This window comes from Etheostoma spectabile, chromosome 17 (genome assembly GCF_008692095.1).
Source record: "Etheostoma spectabile isolate EspeVRDwgs_2016 chromosome 17, UIUC_Espe_1.0, whole genome shotgun sequence".
In the NCBI taxonomy this organism is placed as follows: domain Eukaryota; kingdom Metazoa; phylum Chordata; class Actinopteri; order Perciformes; family Percidae; genus Etheostoma; species Etheostoma spectabile.
Window position 1 is genome coordinate 15,217,048 of NC_045749.1, and position 21,730 is coordinate 15,238,777.

At 41.2% G+C, this 21,730-nt stretch overlaps 1 protein-coding gene across 2 annotated transcripts in view; it reads right to left on the minus strand.

The window, feature by feature from the left end:
• slc35f3b (solute carrier family 35 member F3b) overlaps nucleotides 1-21,730 on the minus strand; it is a 48,124-nt gene that overhangs the window by 4,329 nt on the left and 22,065 nt on the right. Inside the window, exons 1-3 of one of the 2 annotated variants that reach the window (XM_032540659.1) lie at nucleotides 17,819-18,232; nucleotides 7,681-8,023; nucleotides 3,269-3,488 (exon numbers count right to left, since the gene is read on the minus strand). In XM_032540659.1, the coding sequence (XP_032396550.1) occupies nucleotides 3,269-3,488; nucleotides 7,681-8,023; nucleotides 17,819-17,894 (639 nt within the window). In that variant the 5' untranslated portion in view covers nucleotides 17,895-18,232. Of the gene's footprint in view, nucleotides 1-3,268; nucleotides 3,489-7,680; nucleotides 8,024-17,818; nucleotides 18,233-21,730 lie in introns of those variants that run through there. The other variant, XM_032540658.1, reaches the window with a different exon arrangement.

Consider the following 21,730-nt stretch of genomic DNA (forward strand, 5'->3'; position numbering starts at 1 on the left):
AACAGTTAGTTGATACATCAATGGGTATAAATGAATGTGCAGCTATATTGATATTTTTGTATTGCTTGTGACCCCTACTGTATATAAGTTGGTTGTAAACACCAAATAGACATTTCTCCTTTAAAACTCTCACATGGTTTCATTTTAATAACTGACTGAGGTACCAAATAAGTAAAACTATCCAATATTGTCAGTAAAATCAAGGATTGTTTTCATCTTTTCTCTCCTATTAAATCATCAGACAACAGCTCAGATATATCTGGATGTAATAAATGATGTAATTATTTAATATATTATACCAGAGACAGGGGTCTCAAAAGCAACTACTTTTAACTTCATTTATCTGATAACACTTTTACTTTTAATATAATTTTAAAGGCAGGACTTACTTGTAGTGACATATATTTACATTAATGTATTGGTACCTTTACTTAAGTAAAGGATCTGAGTATACCTTCCTTTACTTGACACACTCCATATGAAACCGTTCTCAGATTCACAGCGCACATGCTTTCACCATAGCCAGCGGTTTCTACAGTGTTGGCTTGATTGTCTGACATTGATTTTTCGTTACACTGCCATCATGTTTACAAACGAAATACCCAACCTGATCTGCCAGCCCCCCACTCCTCACACCCACTCCCCTTCCCTGCCTCTGCAATTATCACAGCTTCAAAATGTCACCAAACCATCCGTTTCTTCCTGCTTTAAATCAGCCGTGAAGAATCCAAACCAAAATATTTCATCTGTGCTTTATACAATCAACGTTTGTCTTTGCTATATGTTTGAGTGCATGTGTGTGTGAGAGTGTTCAGCTGAAGAATATCGATGGGGACAGGGTGCCGTCCAGCTGAGTGGATAAGCTGTGCATTAAAAAGGTGTCAGGAAGATAAATGAGCCGTATGTTTTTGCTTGGTCAAAGCCCTTGGGCACCTTTGGCAAAATGGCTGTTTCTGCAGTGTAGGCTGGCTGTCAATCACAGCTACACCTTTCTTTTTGTGATAGACTGTTTGCTTACAAGGTCAGCAACCACACATGTGTTAGTGTTTTAGTTTCTTGAGATGTTTTAGCACAGCGTCAAAGGAGGAAAGCACCATGTCACTTGCACATTGAATAGCTTATGTGATACCAGTGTTATTGCTGCAGTGTACAGATGTGAGTTAGGCTGTATCTCACTCCCTTAACAATTGATACATCCAAATTCAAGTCACACATCAGCCAAAAGGCTCGGGGATTTATGTCAGGACCTTCTAACCATTCTGACGTTTCTACTAAACTTTGTGATTTTTGTACATACACAATATCCCTGAAAGAACTTGTTTAATCCCTCCTTAATAAGGATGATTTAGCATCCCCAATCTTTCTCTCTCCCCTCCTTCACTTTCTTGACAAACTTGTCCAAGATCCCCTGCATTGCTGCAGACATCCAAACACTGCAATCCCCACCACCAAGCAAAATAAAGAGAGAGAGAAAGAAAGAAAGAGAGTCTGGGGGTGTAAGAGAGAGAGAGAAACAAGATTATTACAGTGTCTCTTACTGAGGCCTTTCATCGCAGATAATGGGGGTGGGGAGTTGCATGCACAAGGGAGAGATGGGGTGGTTGTGAGTGTGTGAAAGAGAAAAGGGGGAAAGCCATTCTGCAGAGTGCAGGACAGCTGCATATATGAAAGCATCTGAGGAGTGCAGTGGGGAAGGGAGCAGGACATACCTCAATTCACAAACGCTCACTCCTTCTCTCTCTTCATCCGAACATAATCATCTGACAAAAACACACACAGACACACACCTGGAGGCCCATTTAAATGACACAGTGATCACTGGTGGTACTGTCACAAAGGTAACATGCTCTCTACTCCTGAACCCTGCTTTTGTGTGTGCAGCTCACACATTCAGCAGCAAATTCAGTCAGAGCAACACTACACCCAGTCAGAGCGCACCCCCAACCGGCACCATGAGACACCGCCTACCAAGAGTCTGGGTCTGTCCGAGGTTTCTCCCTAAAAGGATTTTTTCCGCACCACCTGACGTCTCATCGTAAAAGGAGTTTTTCCTTGCCACTGTCGCACTAAATGCTTGCCCTTGAGGGAATTACTGAAATTGTTGGGTCGTTGTAAATTATGTGGTCTAGACCTGCTCTATCTGTAAAGTGTCTTGAGATAAATCTTGTTATGACTTGATACTATGAATAAAATTGAATTGAATTTTGGGTGTCATTACGAGTGAACTCTAGGGCACACTAGAGGTGATACATACACACCAGGACTTAATTTAGATCCACACTTTACCATAAGCGCTCAGTGGCAATAGTGGACTTCTTTCTCTCCACCAAAGCAAAGAGAGACACAATGAGAAGCCTAAAGGCAAGTGAAGGTTGTCATTTTAATTAATATTATCCATCATACAGCGAGCCTTTGCCTGAAATATTGGTAAGTTATTGGACAATACTGGCTTATCAGAGATAGTATGCTAATATAAGCACAGACATATAACATAGACAAAAAAATATTCAGCATTTTTGTCTTTGTCTATGTAAATGGATTGTGTTCACTACCCTTCCAAGGGGTCACAAGATGAACCTGATGGATGGGGAGCTGGTTTACAGGACAGGAAAGATGAAAGAGCATACTTCTGCTAGACAAAAATTGATGTTTTTCTTGACTTTTCTCTAATTTTGGCTTGGTTCTGTGACGGCATATGCCTCCAGGAGGCTATGAAAAGTCTCAAATTCAGTCAATCTAGGAAGGAAAATTCTACTCATAAATCTGATTTTCATAATTCATGATAACTTAAATATACATAATGGAATCAGCCTGAAAAGTACAGTACTAGCCAAGCTCTAATCTTAACTAAATTTAGTAGACTGTGGTAGAGACTGTATTATATAAATTATTAATTAATTAAAAGATAAAATCGCTTCCATATTGTTGATTCCAAAAACCAAAAGCTACATTGACACAAATGTAATCCCATAAAAGCGAATGTAATAACACATGGACGCAAGGGTTGCAACATGTCAGTAATGGGAATTTTGTATATTTTTTATTATATATGAAATAGTAGCAACTATACAAATGACTGTCTTTTACCGGTTGCTTGTTTGTTTGTTATTATGTTGATTATTGTTGTTTTTATAGTATAGCCTAGAGGAAATAAAAAAACAACCACATGCGCACACTCGCACTCGCACTCACACACACACACACACACACACACACACACACACACACACACACACACACACACGCACACACACGCAGACGTACTCACCCTGACCCCCATGAAGCGGTCTCTTAGTACAATCCAAGACAGCAGGAAGACGAAGGCCTTGTTACAACAGAAGAGCGCTGACACGTCTGTTGTGTTGATCTTCCTGAGGGCCTGCAGGTACAGGTAGTTGGTGAGGATCCACAGCAAGCCAAAGGGAGCTATCTTGGTCAAAAACACCTTGGGTGTCAGTCCGTCATCCCCGAAAAACCTACAGCACTCCCTGTGCAGAGACATAATGCAGAGCACGGTGTTAGCATATTGACAGAGAGTTGATGAGTTTTTACGGTCTGGAACTTTACAGTTATCAATATTTATGAACACAAACAGCTCTGTCTGAACAAATGATACCAAAGAGACTCTAATCGGGGATGAGTGTGTGAAGAAATTCCCATTTTAACAGTTATGCCCAGATGAAGTTTGCATTGCAGCGCATGTGGGACTGAGAGAAATAAGTAAATATTTACAAATATAATCAGATCTGCCACAAGGAATTAAAGTTAAATATTTCTCATCCTTCTCCATTATTACAGTAAACTACTTATTTCCTCCTCAGGTGTTTTATATGATTTGTCTTTACCAGTTGAAGGCTCCAACATGTCAATACCTTCTAAATACACTAGGGACATACATATAAACATACACTTACGCATGTTCAATATATGTGGCAAGTTTGTGGTGATCCATCATAATAAATCATAGTGAGCTCAGTCTTACTGGACATACTTTTGAAGTAAAACTTAAACTGGTGGTCAATGACGAAAAGTTAGTCTGTTGACAATTTATTAACTTCGAGGGCTGGACTTGAGCCTTGTCTAAAAGAGTGTTTAACTGCACACAGGAAGTCAAATATTTGAAAAGTATGATAATACCCTTAAATAAAAGCAGAGAGTCTAAAGCTATTAGCCTGACTGACAGTCGATGTGTCACAATGTAACGTGAGAGAGAAACCAAAGCGTGACATTATGTATCAGTATCAAAATACTTGATAGTGATCCTGTCTATTCTGTTTGGAAATGTTGTACTCGATAAGACGTTACGTTGCATCCCTCTGTGATGCCAAGAAAAGCTACACGCCTGAGTCAAAATATAACATTTTTGAGAGGAACTGGCATTTGGCTTGGGCTCTTGAGTTACACCGTTTAATCATCAGCTCCAGAGAGCTGAGTCAGTGGCACTAAACTCGCATCCCCTTTATAAACACATTGATTTACTGGCAATCACATTAAAGTCTATCATCATTTCATTACAGACACTGAATACACCACCTTCAAATCCAAACCACTGGATAGTTTGTGGTTTGTTTCTGCTGTACTGCTGCACTTGGGAGACCTGTAATCTGCATTGATTTTGGAAAGCCTTCCAGCTCTACAACTGCACTGAGGAAGGTTGTACTCGACTTAGCAAGTGTTCTCTGGTAGTAGACATTTAAAGAGCCTGGACATCATTTGTATTTGGTGTCCTTGGTATTGAGAAAATTAAAATCAGCATTAGAAATCAATTTATTAGTTTTCTGAGCTTTTAATGACATCTTGTCAGTTAAGTCAATTAAGCAACTCAACTGAGCAAGCTCAAAGTCTGGAATATTAAAACCTAAGGAAAAAAAGCTAGTAAGTGGACCGTAAGTCAATATTGTACTATTATTACTACTATCTCCAAGGTCAAGAATGAAATTCAATGCTCAACACATACACACTAATGGTTATTTTAGCTCTCCAGTGAAAAACTCTAAAATGCAAAAGTTTCAGGAACTGAAAAAAAAAAATCTTTGCTTTCACACGGACAACTTTTGAATCAATTCAAGAGACTTTGAAAATGGTTTCTTAATAACCAAGAACAGTCAAACCCTCTCAAACTACAGCAAAGAGAAGCGTGTCCTGCTCATACTGAAGTCAAAACATGAACAAGCAGATTTTATTTAATGAGGTTATGTCTCTTGCGGCTACAATATGTCAGGTACATCTCAAAAGGTGATGCAGAGTGTAATTAAGAACATCTTACTTCTACAGTAAAGGAGTATCTTTGTATCTTGTATGAGGAGAGACACCAGCTATTACCAACGTTAGGTATTTCAGTTCAGTTCAGTTCATGTTTATTGTCCCCATGGGGAAATTATGTTGCAGTAAAAGATCATATCACATGGTATTCAAACATTAACACATTTAAGGCAAGGAGGAAGAAAAAACACAACATATGTACCACCACTCATACCATAAACCATAGTAATATGAAAGGGGGGGTGGGGGTATTTGCCTCTACTTTGGTCTTCGATTTACGTAAAGAGAATAGACAGCTATCACAAATGTCAACTCTTGGTCTCTATTTCTCCGCATGATCTAAGATTCACCAGCGGGTTGATTCAAGCAAACATAAAAGAAGAGTGTTTGATATTCGGAGCACATCCGCTCCACTTGAGGAGGAGTGGGAGCCCCAGATCCTTACGTAATAGCACATCAGGTAGCAGAGATAACATTTTTGATCGTTTTAAGTGTGAATGCACCTCTAACACACCTAACTTTATATTCTTTAAGTTTGCTTCAGCAGCATAACTAAAGATGGCTTTGGAACCTGATATTGCAAATGAAGTTACTGGTGGGCTATTTTGGAAAACAAATATGAACAGGGAGTGACTGTGCATAATTAACCAGCAAACATGGAAGGTAAACAACTCTGTTCATCCAGTAAGATTATCAACAGCTTTACATTAATAGAATGCAGATAATCCATATTCTGATCGTAAGCACCTGGCTTGTCTTGTGACCTTTTATGGGGGGGATCTTGTCCCCAGGTTTGAAACCACTGCATTCATATATTTCCCACAAGGCTTTTCAACAATCTCCACAGGATGTGTCTAAGCATTTCAGCTGTAGTTTTTATCTGAATATAGAAGAAGAGTGAGACTATTTCTTTGTTCCAGCAAACTTTCCGCAAAATGATTTCTAATGACTGCATTGCATTCTGGTCTACTGAGGCTGCTTCTGATGGGGACACAGAGAAATTGCTTTCTATTCTTTGATGGTAAATTGTATGAGATAAAGTCAGTGCATCATCACTGAGCATAGAAAGAAAACAATTCCCTTTGACTATCGTTGACTTCACATGCACGGTTGATATTTTTCTTGTAGTCATTTCTGTTGTAGCTGGAGAAGAAATATTTGTGATGTGTGTGTATTTGGCTTGGTAGCCATACAATAAGAAAAACAGTTTTTTAGCAATTGAACTTGAGAAGTGTTTTAGGGCGGATAAGATACACTGTTAAGTAGACCCTTTTGAATTGAAATTCATAATATCCTCCCCCTTATGATGGTACACTGATGCATTGTCAGCATTACTACAATAAAACATTGCTCAGGGCCTTGAGATTCAGTTTTTCCATTGCAAATGATTGCTGTTGATCCCAACCTTAATTTTGAGCTCCATATGAAATCCCTTGTTCAGTCATGCTTTTTTCCAACTATGGAAAATTTAGAAAAGCAGACCCTTACCTCAAGAGTCGTCCATGCTTTTACAGTATTACGTCCTGTCTAGACTACTGCAACACTTTGTTAACCCCGTTTATCTCGACCCCTGTGGTCAGCCTCATTTGTATTTAAAGGAGCAGTTTGTATTTTGCAGGGGCCTCCAGTTTTCCGAGCTGGGTCATCTGGCTGTTCCAAGTCAAGGAAGGTGTTTGTGCTTTTGCTTGCTGTTGTTGCTCTTTGACTCTGGAACAGCCTCCACAAAGTCTCAAAGAAGCCAAATCAAAACCTAATTTTAGTTTGGCTTATATTGTAGATTTAAATTCTTATTTCTCCTCATTTTATTTATTATCTCTGTTTAAAGGTCCAGAGTATAACGTGTTTAGTTGTTTATTATCAAAATCTGTGTTGCCCGTTCACAAACTTGTCAATTTTCATTCATATTTACTACCACCACCATATTCTAAGTATTCCTTTTGGCTTTAGATTTGACATTTTCAATTGCATGAACTGGGGTAGACGCTCCATATTCATGCTCCATCTTACGTAACCCTAACCCTAACCCTCAATACGTAATCAGGTAAGGGACATAAAGGATATACTACTGTCTTTTACGTTTTTGCTGTCACATGTTAAACTCACAGGTGCTGCTAATGCTAAAAGCTTCTTGGCCCCAGCCAGTTTGAAGAAGTAAAAATGGAGGACCATTTCAGGAACAGGAGTCTACTTCTTTACCCAGAAAAAAAAGGAATATTGAAAAGAGCAAGAGATCGTCTTTTTGAAGCGTGGAGGCTACCGTAGCTGTAATACATACTTTGAACCGCGTGGTGCGAGAGAGTTGATTTCGATATATGATTTCAGTGCTAGATGGGAGAAATTCCTACACCTTGAACCTTTAAAAAGTGATATGTAAATAATGTTTACTTGCTCGCTTGCATGCAGTGAGAGACTTCCCACCTGAATCTCTGTCTGGGCGTCTGCCTCTCTGGACTCTTGCACACGTGGCCAATGTAGTAGAGGGGGAAGAAGAGGCTGTTCCAGGAAGTGGCGAACCAGGTGAGAGTGAAGGGGGCGTCAAACTGCTTAAAGGTCAGCTTGGCCAGCTGAGTAGAGCCTGCCCAGGAGGAGCACACACATATCACCATGGCGACTCCCCACAGGGCCTTCCGCACCTGTACGGTTGTGACTCTGATGCAGCAGTGGAGTTTCCGTCTGTTGGAGCCGGACTCTGCTCCAGCCGCAGCACCAGCAGACTGTGCGTCTGTGGTGCCCACCACATTCTCCCTGATGCGGTCTTCTCCTATGGATGAACACATATGCGTTAGACTGAAAAACTAAACTCACTGAAATGTGTTCTATGATCAGGAATATTTTTTTTCAATACCTTCTCAGCTGAGGAGTTTTGTTATGCCACTAGGAACTATATTTAAACATTATACATCTCGATGAGAACTAAGACCTTTTAGTGTTTTCTCTGTGTGCATGACTTCAGATCACCCATGTCTTTTTCTGGCATAAAATAGCTTATTTCACAGTTTAATTGAACTTGAAGGCGATCAATCAGATATCTGAGTTTAAAATGTGGTGTTCAAGTGTGACAGGCTGCAGCCAAACAGAGGACAAAAGAGGGCAATATCTGATATCCAATCCAAGACGACCTCTTCTCCACCTTGTATACATAGGTGTGTGGTTTGTGTGTATGTATGTATGTGTGTGTGTGTGTGTGTGTGTGTGTGTGTGTGTGTGTGTGTGCGTGCGTGCGTGCGTGCGTGCATGCGTGCGTGCGTGCGTGCGTGTGAGTGAGAGTTTGCCCAAGCGCAAAAAGGCACACACAGCAACGCTTAACTTTCCTATTGCTCCTGTCAGAACCTGATAGCCTCCATATTTCTTCAATAATGTGGGAATTGAAGCAAAGTGTCGATGTGTTTTCTGTCCCACTCACACCCACTCTGTGCATCAAAGCTGATTCCCTTACCAAGGTCATTTGTTATATCAAGTCATTGGAATCACTCATGGATACTTATTATTGTCTCCTCTAAACAAATCAGTTACAGCTGTTTAATCATAGCGTGGAAGCATAAAAGCGAAGAAGCTCAAACGCAACATCACAAAAGCTATATTATTCATACAAGAGATGTACATTCCCTCAGCCTCCCTTTATTGCTCAGTGACATTGTGTATTGCCAATTAATTAACATATCTTGGCTAAGAATTAGCACAGTACACTAACAAAGAATACCAACACTATCATTAGTAATGCACTAATAAATAATTGTGTTTGTATTTGAGTCAAACAAAGCCTATAGCTAAACTTTTACCACAGAAACCCAAACTGCAAGATCCTAACGTTTTAATCAAGTAGTGTAAGTGAAGGGACAACACAGTAAACAACACCCAACTACATGCATTCTGTTCATTATGGCTGTATAATATGGCATATAATATGCACCATTCATCTTCTGTACTTCCTGCCTTCCAACAAGTTAAAACTGAGGAGTCTCCCTACTGGTGCTTACAGAGGTAATAATGTGCCGCAGGGAGACTTTTGCCGATTCATCTGCACTGTACAGTGCTGACTGGAATACAGAACGCACTTCCAAGGCCTCAGCAAGACTACCATAAATCTAACTTATGTTGGGGTTACACTGTAAAAATTGTCATTGTACAGCAACAGCAACAGGACACTGAACTATCTCATATTATTTCATCTACTCAGCACTGATTACACTGTCTGCCTTCATGTTATTGTGATCTGTGCAGTCAAAGGGACACCTATTGCCTAAGCAGCTTGCTACTATTTTACAAAATATCTGTATACAATGGTATCCATCGTGACCAATGAGACAATTCATTCTTCTTGAAGAGCTGCTTCTGACCTTGCCAGGTGGTCTCATCATATAACAGATTACCATCCCTGATGACTATCACCTCCCATGCTAATGCCCCGGCTTCCCCAGGCTCTCTGCTGAATGCGCAAGAGATTCGGATTTCTGTTTGTCTTCTACAAAAATGAATGTGATGCAATTAAGATGAAAATATGCTGCATAAACTGGGCATTCTGAACAATGCTTCTTACACCTTAAAAAAAAAAAGCAATTGACCGCTCGGACAGTTTTGGGGCACATTTGGCAGCAATGAAAGATGATTCAAGACCATTGTCTGTTCTAGCAATAAAATGATGAATCAGCAACGACCAAAAAAAAAGAGACAGTAGCACGTGGATGAATGTCTGTCAAAGGCTTGTGCACAAGGGTGAGAATTAGGTTTCTCTATTCTGAGCTCGAAGCCTCTTTGTCTTGTTCTGAAGGTCATCTCATGTTTATGCTTCCCAGTTTTTGTCCTTCCTGGGCCTCCGTCCCACATCCTGTGGCCCTAGCCATCGCTCCATACTGCAGCACAGTTTAATCTTCCAAATGCAGTAATGGGCCAAGCCAATCAGCCTCCAGAGAGGCACTAGGGTCCAGCTAAGCACTTCCAGCTCTGGCACATGTAAAGTGTCATGACAACATCAAGCATGGTGATATTCCTTTCACCCAGTAATCTATTAACACAATATTCTGAATATAATACATTCTCTCTTTCATTAAATGAAATACGTTGTATAAATTATTAATTAAAGCTTCTATGATTAAATGCTGAGACATCAAGTTATTTTCATTTGTTACGCACTGACTCAATGTTTTCAAAGTAACGCTTTCGATAGGCTGATGGTGACTAATTATACTGTATCAACCTTAAATGGTGGTGATAACTAATATGGAGCACTGCTGAACTCATCAGTGTGAGAGAGCTGGGTCAGTAGAGTGGCTGAGGGAGATAAAAAGGCTCCTCCACTAATAGTATTTGAAGCCATTATTACCATGACTGAAAAACCCAGTGAGAGTCTCCTTCTGTAACCGCAAAATGACTAACTGATAGCTCTTAACCGTATCTGTTTGTAATTAAATGGAAACTGTCAAGGTCAGACATTACTGCAGTAAACAGCCTACAAAGAGCCTTTGGAATCTTTGGATCAAAAGTGTATTTTTTATTACATCTCATAATTAATATCAGCCTTTTTGGAACAAAAACAGATTTGGTGTAGTTGCAGATTACTGTACCCTAGATCTAAATATCTCCACTCATTCAACACAGTCTATGTCCAAATGTGCTTAACTGAATGTAACAGGCTTCTGTGAAATCCCTGGAGACATGAAGAAAGTATTGGCATCCTTGTAGGACCAGCTTTGGATCCACTCTGACAACTCTATTGCTTTTCCTCCTCAAATGCATTCATCCCGACCATTCATCTGAATTAAGGCACACTAACACCTTAGAATTCCATATGTACAAGTGAAGTTGATAGTGAAAGTGTCAAAAATAAGATTTTGCTATGGTACATAAAGCATTTATCAACAGAAAGAATAATATTTTAGCCCTACTGGGTCTTTAACACAGCAAAGAGTGGAACACCTTTCTCCCTGAATTACATTTTAGAATACAAATCCACTTGTTCTATGCAACATTTCTCCACCTGTGTGTACCACTAAAGGCACAGTAAATCAGTCCTATATGTTCATTTGTAGGCCCATAGTGTTGTAGTACACTGAACACCTCATAGGGAGAGTATTGTATATATGTCCTACTTCCAGTAAGGCCGAAGCACTCCGACTGGTGTTGAGATTTATCTGGCCAGTTTTCCAGTTTTTCTCCCATCTCAGTCCACGCTTCCCTGCTTCCCAACCAGCCTCATTCCCACTTGCTTTCCTCCTCCCCCCCCTGCAGAATCTGCAGTGCAGATCTCTCCTGCTGATAGCTGCAAATCCCATATGTGCCAGCAGAGCCCTGTCTGACTTTCTGCTCTCACACTTCACAGAGCCTGGCCATGACAGGCCGTGAAAGCCCAACTATGTCCCTCTGTAGCTCCCTGAACAGGCCACCGCCTACGCCACTCTCTCTGCTGTCCTGCTACTCCCAGAGAAAGAACGGAGATCCTAGCAGGCAGCAGTGACAATAACTTCAGGCTTGCGTTGGTTCACCAGGGTGGCAGTGCAACTGTCCGGAGCGCTTCACTGGGATCTCAAGTTGGAGAGGTTTGTCTGTTTGACGACACCTTTGTGGGAGTGCACATCAGCGCTCTGCCTCAGTGATTCAAGGGGGTAAACAGATCAATCACCGATACACACTTCAGAGGAACTCTTCTCCTTGTCTTATTGTTTCTGCTTGGTGATGAATATGAATTGACTGGTGCAATTTACTCATTGTGTCATGTTAATAATCACACATTATACCATACGCTGTACAATATAATTCAATTTTTTTTATAGTTGTATGTAGTACACTTGAGACACTTTATAGATTGAATAGGTCTAGACCACACTCTTTAATTTACAAAGACCTAACAATTACAGTAATTCCCAAAAACTCCCTTTTAGGCAAAAAAACCTTGAGTGATGAGTAAAGCTTCCTTTTAGGGCGAAACCTTGGACAGACCCAGGCTCTTGGTGGGCGGTCGTCTGCCAGTGGTGGTTGGGGGTATGATGAACAGTGGCAATTATAGTCACAATATATGCAGGGGCGTAACAGGGTGTAGCAGGACACAGCATCACGTAGCAGGGTGTAGCCGAGCATAACAGGGCAATGCAGGGCGTAGGCCGTGATTGTGGCAACACACCCTCTCCTGCTAGGTCTCCTCAGTCTAGGCGAACGCTGCAACTCCTCACTCTCTAAATGTATGCTTTCTATGAAGAGAAGCAGAGATACGAAGGGGGCACGCCATGACTCTGGCAACACACCCCCCCCCTGCTGGTGTAGGCAAACGCTGTAACTCCTTACTCCCTAACGATAAGCTTTATCAAAGAGGAGAGTTTTACATTTACTCTTAAATGTGGTGATGGTGTTTCCCCCCCACAAGCCCAGACGGGGAGCTGGTTCCACAGGAAATGAGCCTGATAGCTAAATGCTCTGAGTCCCATTTTAACATGATCTAGATTTTTAAAATGAAAGAGATCCTTTGCACAAATGCAAGATTAAAATGCAAAATGCTTGTTCTGTCAATCTTTGGCTGTCACACAACATCAATCCTTCCATCAGTAGTCTCAATAAAAATAAATCCTTCAATTCCATGTTGACTAATGCGGTTTGTCATTCCTGACATGTCAAAGTCTGAGCCTTACAGTCTGTATTTGTTTAAAAAGTAAGGCATAATCTGGGAAGTTGTATGAACTTCACATTAGAAAAGGATGGTAGTTTTGTCATGGCAGGTCATGCAGACAGGCAGAAGACAGACAGGCAGCAGTCAGTGTCTTTGTAATCTCTAAGTCTGACAGACAGTGGGAGTCTGTGATACTTGGCTGTGACAGCTTGGTCAGGCCAAACTGACAGTCAGAGGCCTTTCAACACACCAGAGCAGGCTCATCTGACAGCCTGTCTCGTTCAATAAAACAACAGAGTCGGGCGGCAAACACGTCCTGCCGCGCCAACCAGCTGATAGCAGGGACCACATGGGCTGAGGGGACAAAGGCCCAGGAGGGCAGACAAGGGCGGTACTGTTACTGATCTCCCTCTCCTTAACTCCCGACCGGTTTCTCCTTCAACCTCAAAGGACAACCGAGCAACTTTCTCACTGAGCTGCAAAGTTGTTTGTCTCTGCCCTGACCTGCCCAGCTGGTTCACCAGATGCTCAAGATACAGGTCAATGCTGCGGCCCTCTGATGCCTCATTGGTAAGTGACATGACAAAACACAGGTGCAAGCAAGCCAGTACGTGTTTGTGTACGTGACCTGCGTGTTAGAGCAGAGCAATAGCAATTACTCATATTGGGCATACACTGCCCAACAGTATATATCCCCCAGTCCTGAAGCATCCCTCCCTCTCTCTTGCAGTCCCTCGAAAACAGTGACTATAGCCTGATGGACCTGCAGTTTAACAGACTGGCATGAGTCCCAGCACTTTCCGTGACAAATCAATATGAAAAAAAGATTGGCCACAGGGCCCCTGTTGAAGTAATGGATAAGAAACCACTGCAGGTGTACACTTTGAGTGTCTGCCCAAACAGCAGTTTTACTCCCTCCCTGTACTCCAAGGCCACTTTATACACAGGAACCCTATTAAACTTACATACACCTGACTTGTGACTTCACTGTTTTCGGATACATTTTTTTGCTGACATTATTTTCAGGCTGGTCACAACTGCTGTAGGGATGGTGGAAATGTTTTGTTATTTCAGCTTTGTGATAATTAGCCTTTTAGGTCCACCACAACTGTACCATAAGGTCTACTGGCTGGATAGGCAGCCTTCCTGCACCCTGAAGAAAGCTTTCGGATCAACTCCCTCAATTTAGGATTAGAGTTTAGAGCTTCCTCTTTACACATTTTTGCAGAGGATTTTTCTTGTTTCTCGTATGAAATACAAATGAGATATTCAGCAAGGAAGTCATGGCAGCAAACCTCAAATGAACGTACACATCAAACAATTTAGCACCTGACAACAATCCATCTAATCAGTTTAATATGATTCATTATGGCTTTCTCTGCACACACACTCTGCATTTATTTAAATAAACTGGAGCAAAAGCTTGGCCTCGTGATAAAACAAAAGCCCTGTCATTGTGTATTTATTGCACACCTATCAAGTGGGAATGGCCCGATTTACTTCTTTTAAAAATGAATTTAAAAGCAATACTCCTCTGACTACCTTTAAAGTCAACTCCAATTACTTTCAAAGGATCAAAGTGAGATGAGCCTTTTAAATGGAGCTTGGAAAAGAAAACTCCAAAATGATCCTCATAGCTGCTTCTGGTAATCTTTTAACTGGTGAAGGTTAAACATATGTATATGTATACTTTTTTCCAGCAGATGTAGCCTCATCTCCATGCTGAGGTTATTGCTAGTCTCACAGGCATGAATGTACATTTGCATACAAATAAGACAAAGACAAATAAGTATAAGACGCAAGATTCTATTTATGTACTTTGTGAGTGCGCTTGAAGTTGTTATTTTTTTTTCGACATTGATGAGGATTCAGGTTTTTTTGTTATTCACCGACTTTACATAAATCACTTCAGGCAATTTCCACACAAAGCAATTAGTCTAATATTTTTTTAATACATCTTTAAAATCCCAAGGCAGACAGGATGGACTAAATCCATCTCACCAGGAAACACTGAAGATCCCATACTATGTTAAATGAGTTCATTATCTATACATTTAAACCACTACTTTGTTATAATTTGCTATGAATCGATTGGTGTACAGTAGCCTGCGGCCAAGGTGCACGGAGCCCTAGAGAAAAGGTTCAGTGTGCTGATAATAGCAGCTGATGAAATATGACCAGCGTCCTCAGGGACGTATGTACACTGAATCACTTTTCAAAGACGCCTGTTCTGTTTCCAAGTGTGTTGTGGAATTACAGAGATTAAAGGAATTTTGGTGGTGGAGGCTGGCAGTGTGGCCTTGACCAACTGCCACTTTTCTCGTTTGAAAGCCATGATGTCTCTCTCGCTAATGGGCGCATAAGCCAAACTCTCTAGGCAGGCAAAGCAGAGAAAGACGAGGTAACCTTGCCCCTTATGACCTCATAAGGGGAAGGATTCCAGATCAGCCCATCTGGGCTTTCATTTTCTCAAAGGCAGAGCAGGATACCCAGGGCTGCACCTAGCACCATTTCTAGCCACTGGGAAACCATAGGCAGGCTGGGGGAACACATAATAATGTTTAAAAAACTCATAAAGTGAAATGTTAATTAACCTTTAAAGGAAAGTAGGATGATTCTGGGATCTGCTGCCTGAGGGTTGGTGATAGTTTCTAGCCTCTTGTGATGATGATACCAATAATAAGTTTGATGTCAAAATTGATTGGTTCCATCAAAGCGAGAAACATTACTGCTTCTGACTCAATAATTCCAGAAAAGATGTTGGTGGTCTAGTGACAATACAAAATGTAAAAAAATAACTAGAATGCCATGTTGAAATACAAAATAAATCAAATTAGACTTCAGAATTTGGTTTCAGGTCTTGTAAGTGCTGTTTGAAGACTGGGCATCACGGCACTAATACTCCATGGCACTGTGGATGTTAACTGGAAGTACACACAAAAAAAGGCCACTGAAAATCCCTAACTGAAAAGAATAACTCTTTGACAGTTGGGTGCAGGTTGTTAGTGGGGAGAACAGAGATTTTGGAGCTGTTGTTACATAAGCAGTGGAGTCTCGGAAAAGCGGTGTGTCGATCCACTGTTGCCCCCCGTGATTCCCTTTTCCTTCAGACCAGCTTCTGAAATGGGAAGCCGAACATTCACATTACAAACGCTACGGCTTTGTTTCCTTTTAAAAATTTACAATACGGTATCACCCTCAACACACACACAGATTTCCATCCCTTCCCATCCACAGCAGCTTTTGTTAACTCTGTATGAATAAGCTTTCCAAATAACAGCCCACCATCTCAGCTATTCTGAGAATAAACTATTTTGAGCTGACATTCACACTAATAAGCTTACAAATCATTGGTAATCCTTGGATTCTGAGGTTACCCAGAATGCCTTACAGTGACTGAATACATGCAACACAGTTTAAACAGCTATAGCATCTGTTTAGTTCATTTGTCTTCTGCAGTGTACATATGAAACTGCATGAAAATACCTCATTTGTAGTCTAGCTGCTGGTCTTGTTATAAATTATGATGTATTTTCATATATTTCCACGTTAACTCCCAAACAATAGGACGTATAGGTTAAGCTGCACTGACAAGTTTGAGTCAGCAAGCTCTGTAGTTCAGGTTCTTACAACAGAGCATGAGAGGTACACAACTGCACAATGATATACCTTATTGTCTTCATAATTAACTTTTGTACTAAACCTTGTTTTAGAGGCCACACTGACATTTTACCAAATTACCTCCACTTGCTGCGCTGTCCTAATTTGACTGGTCACCATCAATGTTTATTCAAGCACTACATTACTGCACTGCACAAACCACAGCTACCAGCAGTGTGACATTAAGATGATCAAACAGTAATTATATCTGTATGTCATCACACCCTCTGAGGACTCTTTTCATGCACCACAACATGTGTATGTGTGTTTTCATCACGCAATCATGAATAAAACAATGAAACTTGAAGACATAAATGTATGCAAAGAATGCAAGTTTATATGCTCCAGTCATTTGTCAGTTCAATTTAATCCTTTTTTTTTTTTTTTTTAGGTATGCGAGGAATTACTTCAGATGCAAGGCACTAAAACGCTGTGAATTTAGTTTACTCTGGTCTCATGCCAAACACTGAGACATGCACTAGTCCTCTGGGCTGAGGGGCGGATTAAAGAATGCATAACACCCCTCCTTTGCACAAGCGTGAGTCATTAGGAGAACATTGTAGAGTTGGGAAGACATGATATGAGACTATACACGTTCAAGATGGCAGGACAGGTGATGCAGCAGCACACACAGACCACACACACACACACACACACACACACACACACACACACACACACACACACACACGCTCATACACACACTTTAGCTGTGACTGTTGCAGCCAGTGATGGGTGGAGGGTGGTGAGTGTGAAGGGGAACCCCTGCTGCAATAACAACTTATGATCCTCCCAGTGGAGCAGTGTATTTAATGCGTCAATAACATGGTAATGCAGGTCTATTTTAGGCTTCATTTTGGGGGTTTCAGCAACATCACACGATGAACGAAAATCCTAAATAAATAATGCGATGAAATTCCGAGTGACGACCTGCATGGAATTAATCAGGATGCTGCCTGATGTCAAGTTGTTTGCATCCATGTTGTATCATAGATTTAACTGTAGCCTATTATAAGTTGCGGGCATGGTTGATTCCCGTGTTGTTTTATCTTGCTCGCAGTTCTAAAGTTGGAGAAATATTTCACCTGAAATGGTCTCTCTCAGATTAACAGAGGGGCGCTTCTAAATGTGGAGTATTCTGTGAAAGAGACATAACAGGCTGACCACAACACACACGACACACACACACACACAACACACACACACACACACACACACACGCACACACACACACACACAAACGAATACCGGCTCCAGTTTACAGGGTTGCAGTCGCTCTAAATGAACATGAACTCTCCCTACCTTCCACTTTGGTGAGTGTGAGCACCGGACTGTTGCACGCGGACAGCGGGGCAACCCTGGCGGAGTGTTTCTTCATGATGATGAGCTCGGATGGGCTGAGCTCTAAACCGCTTCGACTACATCCCTGAAGCTGATTTGGTGCAGACACCAGACCACTTGATGGGACCCTTGATGTTTCTAGAGCCGGTCTCCTGCTCTCTGTCCCCTCACATCCATCCGACTCCCTCTTGATGCTTTTTTTTCTACCTCCGTCGTATTCCCCCACCCCCTTCCTCCACTTGCCTTCCCTCCCCAAATCTGCTGTATCCAGTGCGTCCTGGCTGGTCTCTCCTCACGCACAATCTGGCAATTGCTGCAATTCGCTAACGTCACACATCCATCAGCATCACAATCCCCTCCCACCACCCACCAGCCCCTGTCCCGAGGCAGGTGTGCCCGGCTGTCCTCCCCGAACCCCCGTGGCGGTGGTCCTTCCCGGGCAAAGGAAGCTCCGCATAGAAGTGACTGGACGGAGGCACTAACCTGGCAGCATGCAGGCAAACTCTGAGCTATAAATGGACTCTGTGACAGGTTTGATGGGATCAACGCAGTGAAGGTGGGAGAGTGTTAGCCAGTTAACAATCTTTGGAGTAGGCTAGTTATTTCGTTATAATGAAACGAACTAATCCTTAATTTGACCTCGCGACCACGTTGACTTCCTCCAAAGAGATCTTCCTGAGGGTCCCCAGATTGCACTTGCTATTTTTCCTGTTTCTGCTTCTGAGTTTTATGGCTTTAATGTACATTTTAATTTGTAATAATGAAACGTTTTAAAGCCTTTAATTTGTTTCATTTAATCTGACATTAGCACAGACATTGCATTACCAAAGTTTCAAGTTCTTCAAGGTCACGCATGCAGTTCTTTACCTGATATTTTGCATAGGTGTGTAGCCTACAGTGTGGTGTTGAACTCAATGAACAGGAAATATTATCCACAATTATTTTTGAAAACCCAATTTATAGTAATACAAGATTATTTTTATTTCTTAAATTGATTGATTCCTGTGTTATTTTAAACCCAATTTTAGTAATACAAGATTTTGTTTAAACTGATTGATTCCTGTGTTGTTTTATCTTGCTCGCCGTTCTAAAGTTGGAGAAATATTTCGTCTGAAATCCTCTCTCTCAGATTAACGCTTCTGAATGTAGAGTATTCTGTGACAAAAGCATAACGGGCTGCTCAACACACACACACACACACACACACACAACACACACCACACACACACACCACTGACACCACACACACACACACACACACAACACACACCCACCCACCACACACACACACACACACACCACACACCGTTCCAGTTCACAGGGTTGCAGTTGCTCTAAATTAATATGAACTCTCCCTACCTTCAAGGTCATGCATGCAGTTCTTTACCTGTTATTTTGCATAGGTGTGTACAGTGTGGTGTTGAACTCAATGAACAGGAAATATTATCCACAATTATTTTTGAAAATCCAATTTATAGTAATACTCATTTATATATTTTTTTAATTCTTGGATGTACTACACGACACTGAATTCCCCTATTAGAGTTTTAAATCACGTTTCTGTTTTTTGCCAAGCTGGGCATGCATGGTTGATAAAGAAGATATGAACATTAGGGAGTTGCAGATTTTAAATGACAATAAAGGGCAGTTTAGGAAGATAATAAAATAATAATAATGCAACTTCACATTAAAGTATATCTGAGTCTCTCATATTTAAAATATGCACTGTGTAAAACTAATTTTTATGTAAAGCATGAGGTCAGGGATTGCTGTGGAAATTGATGAAAACTGAGTTGGTGGCCCACTGTGAATGAATTGATCCAAATGACAGCAGAAACACAGACATTTTGCATGACATTATCATGTCCCACAGTCTTTTGATGACTAGGAAAATGCACAACTTCAACTATTGTTGTGCTTTAATTCCCTAGGCTATGGAAGAAATGTCCTATATAGTACACTGCTATGAACACACTCTACCTGTTGTGTTCAGAGTTTCCTGTCAGCCGTGGTTTGTTAAGGGATTGAGACCTAACTCCCAGCTGACTGACTGACGCTCTGACTGACCTGGGTCACAGTCAAGATAGCTTTCAGTTTCACGCCACACTTACATATCCTGTCTTTGACTTTCCCAAAGTCACCACAGTTCAACTTGTACTGGTATAAGTTTCAGGCTCATTCACAAAGTGCAGAAAACATCGTAGAGTGGCTCTTGTCTGTTTGGTCTTTCTTCCAAAAGCCGGAATTGGTTTTGAAACCTGAAGTGGCAAATGAGAACTTCACATTGAGTTTCACAGCACTTTAAACTAAGAGCTGTCCAACTCACTTTGTGGAAACAGCAGGTCAACAGATATTGTCCCTGGCGTCCTTTCTGTATATCTTTGTTGTGTATTCTGCATGTTGCTTGTGTTTTACTCCAGAGGAACCATTTTACACAAACAGATAATCCATCAGAAGAAAACAGATTACTGTCAGTGGTGCAAGTTGAACTGCTTAGTATCGATCTGTCAATGCCCATGTGACCCTGCACCCTGCATCTTCAAAGACATACATATGAGTGTGACTGCAGTGGCTCTGTGTGTGTGAGTGTGTGTGTTTAAAAGCCCCTGAGTGTGAGTATGCCTAAAGGAAGCTGCACTGAATAATTCACTGCTTAGACTCTACCTCACACTTAAGCCCTGCCTATAACTAGGACAGGAAGCTCAAAAAACACTCTTGTCCCAGACCCATTCTGACGTCCCTTAGCAGCCAAATGCGCTGGATCCTTGACTATTTTCCATTGCTTCCAACTCTTTTGTTTGGGTTTGCAAAGGGTAGATGTCAGGAACAGTGGATGGGAGATAATTGATGAAGTGCAAGAACTCACAGCGAACAAAGAAAAAGAGTAGCACAGGATGTTTGATGGACAAACATTATAAACATGTCACCTATGAATTATATTGTGTGTCATGGTGAAAGATTACATGTCATGGTTTTGTGTGTCTGTGTGAGTGTCATTTGGGCTCTGCAGCTGCCAGCTGTGACCGGGTACTATATAATGTTGTCAATGTTCAGCTTATACAGAATGTTGAAAACAAGAAGATTCAGTCAGAGTGCACATGCTATTATTGATAAAAAAAGAGATGGAAATAGGTGGAGCGGGTGAGATCATTAAAATATCCCAGTCAGTGACTCATAGACTTTTATCTGTAACCACGGAGGAGGATCAAATCAGTCCATGCTCTGGGGTGCCACATGACAACACTCTCTCTCTCTAACACACGTTCAAATACTATATGAATAGGGATAAGTGTGTATGAGAATGAGCTATAAAGAAGTATATAAAGGTCCCTGCAATGGCACAGCATTTTGAATCTCCATATCCACCCAGAGACTGATAGAAGCAGATCCGGGACGGGACGCGATTATTCTTTTTTGTACAGCAAGATGTACTAGTGAGCTCCAAACAAGTGTTTTTTTAATGTTTATTCATGCTGAATAATGAAGGGAAGCTAAGTAGCCATTTTCCAGGTCAAACAATCTTTAATTGCACCAATCAGTGTTTCTTTAATGTTTTTACTGATTGTAAAATTAACCAGACGTGGGTGATTGCTTCATATGAAGCCTTTCTGGGAATATACTGCTTTGTAAAACATGATGAGATACGGCATTCTAAACAGTGTTGCTGTTAGGTGCAAACGGAGAAAATTGTGGGGGCTATACAAGGTAGAGACCGCAACAAAGCTGTAACAACAAATTAGTGTTTAGCTGGGCCTCCAGAGAAACAGTAAATGCTTGATATTGCTCAGGAAATGTTGTTGATGGAAAAAGTTTTTTGGGGCGAGGCATTTACACCTTTATTGTATAGTTGAGAAAGGCAGACTGGAAACCGGG